The sequence below is a fragment of the Seriola dumerili genome, unplaced genomic scaffold, assembly GCF_002260705.1.
Source record: "Seriola dumerili isolate Sdu_G_001 unplaced genomic scaffold, Sdu_1.0 BDQW01000122.1, whole genome shotgun sequence".
NCBI classification, from domain to species: domain Eukaryota; kingdom Metazoa; phylum Chordata; class Actinopteri; order Carangiformes; family Carangidae; genus Seriola; species Seriola dumerili.
The window spans coordinates 1,940,874-1,946,873 of NW_019174377.1; the positions used below are offsets into that span (position 1 = coordinate 1,940,874).

Genomic DNA, 6,000 nt, shown 5'->3' on the forward strand with positions numbered 1-6,000 from the left:
CTATTGTGAAATGTCATCACCGCTCAGATTAAAGCCTGCTCTATCATTTATTCAAAGTGATTTACACTCTTTTTGACTTACTTCTTAATTTAGATGTTGAATCAAGCTGTTTTTATATGACTGTGTTGCAGTAGAAAATGTAGAGTGTGCTGTAGTTGTACTGACTGATACAGATATGTAGTATATGTATGTAGTAGCTGTTGTGTTGACAGTTGTAGTAATTGTAGCTGTAGAAATAGAATGTAATAATGTGATAATTTGTAATAATACCATAATGTAAAGTAGCATAGACGTAGTACCTCAGTAACAATATAATACCAGAATTTGTCTCTGAATGTTATTTTCTCTGATGGTCTCCATTTCTTTGTGTCTAATCTTTTGTACTGTATTGTCTCTGTCTGCTTTTTCCCGCTTCTTTATCTGTGCTCTCACAACTCCCCCATATTTTGACATCCTCCTCCTTTCTTTTCTTGCTTTCTCCATGTCCTGTATCCATTATTTACTTCCTCCTCTATCATTCTTCTCTCCATAATTCTCCATGTTTCAAATTTTCACTCCGCCTCTCTTCCCTATACCTCCTTATCTTCTTTTACATGCACCTACCTAAACTAACCTACCGCCTCACCTCACTTTTCCCAACAACCGTCCTTTAACGCTGCCTACACCTCCGCTCCTCCCTCCCCTCCTCCCCTACTCTGGCTCCCTCTCTCCAGGACAAGTCGTCCCAGGCTCTGAGCCTGTCCAACGTGGCTGGGGTCTTCTACATCCTTGTGGGCGGCCTGGGCCTGGCCATGCTCGTGGCCCTGGTCGAGTTCTGCTACAAGTCCCGGGCCGAAGCCAAGCGCATGAAGGTGGACCTTAGCCCCCCCCACTGCCCCAGCCCCTCCCCCAGCACCCAGAATCTAGCCACTTATAGGGAGGGGTACAACGTGTACGGCTCCGAGGGGGTCAAGATATAGGGGTAGGATTTAGAGGCTCCCATATAGGTGGGGTAATGGTGGTGTTGATCATGGTGGTGGTGCTGTAGATTATTGTATTGTCGATGTAGCGGCTGTCGCAGCAGCCCCACGCAACCGTGTTGTTCTTCATGTGGTGATGAGGATGTGGTCAAGCATTGTGGAACCAATGTAGCTTTTTATTTTCTGTGAAAGCTTATTTTGCCTGTTTTGTTTATTTATTGGCCTAATATTTTCTTAGACTTTTTGGGTTTAAATTTGTTTTGAGTTTTGTTACAATTATTATTTTTCATTATTTAGTACCTCACTAGAATGGGGTTAGATTTATGTAACTACAGATTTGGTTCCATCGTCTTTGGCTGCAGATGATGATGATGGTGATGATGATGATGATGATGATGATGATGATGATGATGACAGTGATGGTGATGCTCTTTGCCAATGGATTGACTAGGCACCTGCATTGTAATCTTAGCTAATACTGAACAAAATATTGATGAAGCAGGGATGTACAACTCCAGCCTCAGGGTTTACCATTGTATTACATCATTTTTATATACTGTATAGGGCTTCAAATAACAATTATTTTTATTATCAATTAATCTGCCAATTGTTTTCGCATTTATTGATTCATCATTTGGTCCATAAAATGGCATAAAATAGTGTAAAATGCCCATCACTGTTTCCCAAAAGCCAAAGTGAAGATTTTGCATTTTTTAACAGTTTGAAATACTCTAAACTGAGAAGGGGAAACTAGGACATGTTTGGCATTTTTGCTTAAAAAAGTTATTTAAACGAGTAAACAATTAGCAAAATAGTAGATAGTAATAGCCAATTGATTTTCTATTGACTCATCAATTAATTGACTTATGATTTAAAGGATCTATTTGTAAGTTTTGCTATTGCTACATAGCCAGTGTTAGCATTAACAGCTGTTTACTTACCAGTCTAGAAGAAATGTTGCAAGTTCAGCATCAAACTTTATTCCTGTCACCAGTGGTTGAAAGCAACACCAATCTTAACTCTTGTCTCTATCACATCTTTACTTATACTTAAGTTAGCATGCCAACCAGCCATTATATAACAAGTTTAAAGTTTATTCATAATAACACCACAAATTCATATGCGAGAGATTTTGTTCTAATGTTTCAGTATTTTCTTGGCTAAACTATTATAAGTTAGTAGGGATAGTATACTTATCCTGCTATCAAAAAAGTTTGTTAGTGTTAGTGTGGCATCCCTCATTAAAATCTGTGACTGCTTCTAGCTGCAAATTAATTAGCTAACATCTATCATTATGGATTTACCAAAAATGTTTTCATCCATAGCATGATATATATCTCTGGAAGAAAAACATTGTAAGACAGTTTTATGCCTGGATGTGTAGTCTTTTACCAGAATTTTCATAACTGGACATCTCAGTAATTCCTCGCAATGTCAGAAAAACGTACAGGTGAGGTTGGTATGAAAGCAGAAAATACATCATATTCGGTGCCTGTTAAGCCGATTCAAACCAATTTAGGGTAAGACTGGGCTTTTGACAGCTTCAGCTAAGTTTCTGTGTTCTGTGAAGTTTTTGCCCAGCAGCAGTTTTTAATTGCTTTTAATTTTTGTCCCTAGATACTGTATTAGTCAAACTGCAGCCATGATTTTATTGAGTTGTACTAAGTTTTATAAGTTCTAATTCCTTCACTGTGTACAAATGGTTATGCCTAGTGTCTAAAATGCTACTTATTATTAGTCAATACCTTATAGGGAAAATATTTACTAATCTTGACTCACAGCAGTTAATTAAATAGTGGTGGTGCATTTATTTGATTATCTGATAGAGCTGCATTTACTAGGTTTTTTATTTCACATGTAAATTGGTCAGACCAGGACTAGAAGTATACTCTTTAAATGTAAATCTAATTTACCAACATTAACAATAAAGGTTTAAAAACCTAGGTAGCTAGAGTTAGTTTATTCCTGCTGAACTGACATTTCCCAACTCCGATGGCTAGTAGTTGGCACTGTCTCCTATATATATACTGTACCTTTAATGAGTCATGCATGAAGTGGAGTTGTGCACCCCTGCTGTTGATGATCCAAACAGGCATTTTAACTTATTCCAGCTCTGACAACTTCAAAACAGCCCAGTTACTCAGTATTAATGCAGAGAAATAAATGATGAATCAAACACTTCATATAGAATGGCTACTTAGTGATGTTGTTATAAAAACATGACTCATGTTTATTGATGTAAAATTAACTGAAGCAATTAACTGAAGTGAGGAAACATTGGGCTTCATTTTGATGATCTGCTGAGCAAACCATTCAGAGGCATTATAAGGTCATATTTAATGACCAGCCTAAGATAATTAGCAGGATCAATACAGAGGATGCAAAAGTAAAGACAGCTAAATGTGGTACACTAAATATTGGCTGTCTGTTAAAAGATAACAATACCGACTTTAAATGAGGTACAAAGTTAAGATAAACCAATATGAGAATGGAGCATTTTGGTCTATACTCAGAAGCAATAACAGTGATCTTAATAGCATTCCCGCTCTGACTGCAGTGTGCTGTGAAACTCTCTGGACTGATGCCATATTTTTCCGACTTTAATCATCCAAGAGAGTTTCAAGTTGCAATAGTACCATCCAAAAAAATATTGGTTCCTTGAAAACTGTCTTAAATGTTCCTTTAGAGTAGTCAATTATATTTTTTCTCTTTAGTTTTTAATTGAGCTGTACATCAGAATGACAGCACACATTAAAACAGGAGGGGAGGAAACTTTTGTCGCAGTTCCTGGCAGCTTGTTTTACCAAACACAGTTGGCTGTTTGTAGATGCTGTTATATAGAATTTTTTTTTTTTTACAAGACTATATACTGTATAAAGGCTATCAGTTTATATGCAGAAAATCAAAATGCTATGTTTCAGAAATCAAAAATGAAGCCATTTTCTTTCCTAGCATAATTGACAGATATTATTCTCTACTGATTACCAATGGTTTCTGTTTAAATCCCTTTGACTTTAGTTATAATAGAGACATTTTTACCCAGGCACAGCACATGGTCATCTACAGTATCTGAAAATAAAGTTTTCAGCTGTCACAGATATGAGCAGAAACACAGAGTTTACTGATAAAAATCACAGAGTAGCCCTTCTGTGTGAAGTGTCACCCGACTCTGAGCAGTATAGTCAGTCACTCCCTCTCTATAAATCTGAAACCTTGAAAGAAAAATCACTCCTTCATTTTTTCCTTTTGTCTTTCCAAAGTCCTCACCTTCCAAATCCTATCCTTTCAAATCCTCACCTGGATCTGTCAGATTACTGAAACCCAGAAATGCATGGTCACCTATGAAATGCAGATGTCTACAACCTAAATCCTCTTGTCCACTTTGTACATGTTTGTTGATTGTTGCCTGCTTTTACATTTACTTTTGCCTTCATTAGAACTGTGCTAGTATTTGAACGGTGTGATAGCCTTAGTGAGATTTGAATGTTTATATGTTTTGGGGTGCATTCACACCACACACACGAGCATGCTGGCAGCCTGATTCACATCCTGCTGTAGTTTCACGCTATTCCACTAATCAACTGTTGGTGGCAGTAACGCGCTAAGAGACATAGTAATGCACCAACAGAGGCATGGAAGAAGACTTCTAGCGAGTAAACATGGATGTAAACAACTTAAAATGTAAAATATTATAAGAAAAAATCTGTTATTTTTTGAGGAAGAAAATGCACTCAACATGTTAAGACTTGGAGAATGTAAACAAAATTTTTGTTTGCAAGAAAACTCCACAAGGCACCTTTAAAATCTTTAATTTCACAATTTGACTGGTTTCCAATACGCAATTTACTTCTGAGTTCATGCTTTTGGGCTGCAGCTAATGATCTTAATGAATAATCAATTTGTTTTTAATGTTAGAAAATAGTAAAAAAAAAAAAAAATGATGAGCATGGTAATATTTTCAACAACAGAAATAGACTGGAATGCAAAAAGAAGAATTTTCATGAAATTGTTTTACTACACAGTATATGTGATTGCACCCTCAGACTTTTGTAACTGTTATCGTACTCGTGGGTATAGTGTGTGTACAGGCACATGCATGTATAAGCGTTTTTAGTGCATGTGTTCGTATAGAAATGTCAGTGTCTTTACACAAGTGGTTGCATTTGCTGTACAGTCTCTATGTCTATGAGATGATTTTTTTTCCAAACAAGCTCTCTGCCATCTCCACCCTCTCCTCTGTCCTCCTCTCCATCTTCTCTCGTATAGCTGTCGTTTTCTGAAGCCATGCGAAACAAGGCCCGTCTGTCCATCACAGGAAGTGTGGGGGAGAATGGCCGCGTCTTGACGCCAGACTGCCCCAAAGCCGTGCATGCTGGCCACGCCTCCCTCCGACACCCCGGCCTTGCAGTGGTCTCCTCTGGACTGCCCTGAAAACCAAAAACACCTGCCGTGCCTTAATGACACAATATACAGACTTCGGAAAGGACACACACACACACACACACACACGCACACACACATGTGCATACATACAGTTACACATACCATATCACACATAACACACACACACTCATAAAGTTACAGAAACTCAAATACAATACTCAGACACAGAGACACAGAACACACATTTTTACACACTTGAATACACAAATACACACTGCGCATCATCATCTCACTTTCTTGTTGCCATTGACTTATTTTACAAGAGACAAGTGAAATACAACTGTGGAGTGAACAGCGGAGAAAAAAAACAAAAACAAAGGACAACTATGACTATCACACTTGCCTGCAGCATTTTTTTTTTTTTTTTTTTTTTTTTGGGAAGATACCATCCTGATATCTACAAGCCGACAGGAAAGCCAGCACAGACTTACATGAAATGAAATATGAGCTGTGAACATGACCACAAAACTGATCATGATGATGATTGTGATAAAGATGATGATCACAGCTGCCGGTAAAAAAAAAAAAAGAAAAGAAAAGAAAAGACAACCAAACAACTCTGTTCCTGCTCTGTCTTCATTGGACAATGTTGGCCAAA

The 6,000-nt window shown here is 37.6% G+C and overlaps 1 protein-coding gene across 2 annotated transcripts in view; it reads left to right on the top strand.

Annotated features, from left to right (window-relative positions):
- gria4 (glutamate ionotropic receptor AMPA type subunit 4) overlaps positions 1–5,440 on the top strand; it is a 97,018-nt gene extending 91,578 nt beyond the window's left edge. For both annotated transcript variants that reach the window (XM_022748471.1, XM_022748469.1), the window contains exons 17-18: positions 714–851; positions 5,226–5,440. In XM_022748471.1, coding sequence (XP_022604192.1) covers positions 714–851; positions 5,226–5,390 — 303 coding nt within the window. In that variant the 3' untranslated portion in view covers positions 5,391–5,440. The remainder of the gene's footprint in view (positions 1–713; positions 852–5,225) is intronic.
- The last annotated feature ends 560 nt before the right edge of the window (positions 5,441–6,000 follow it).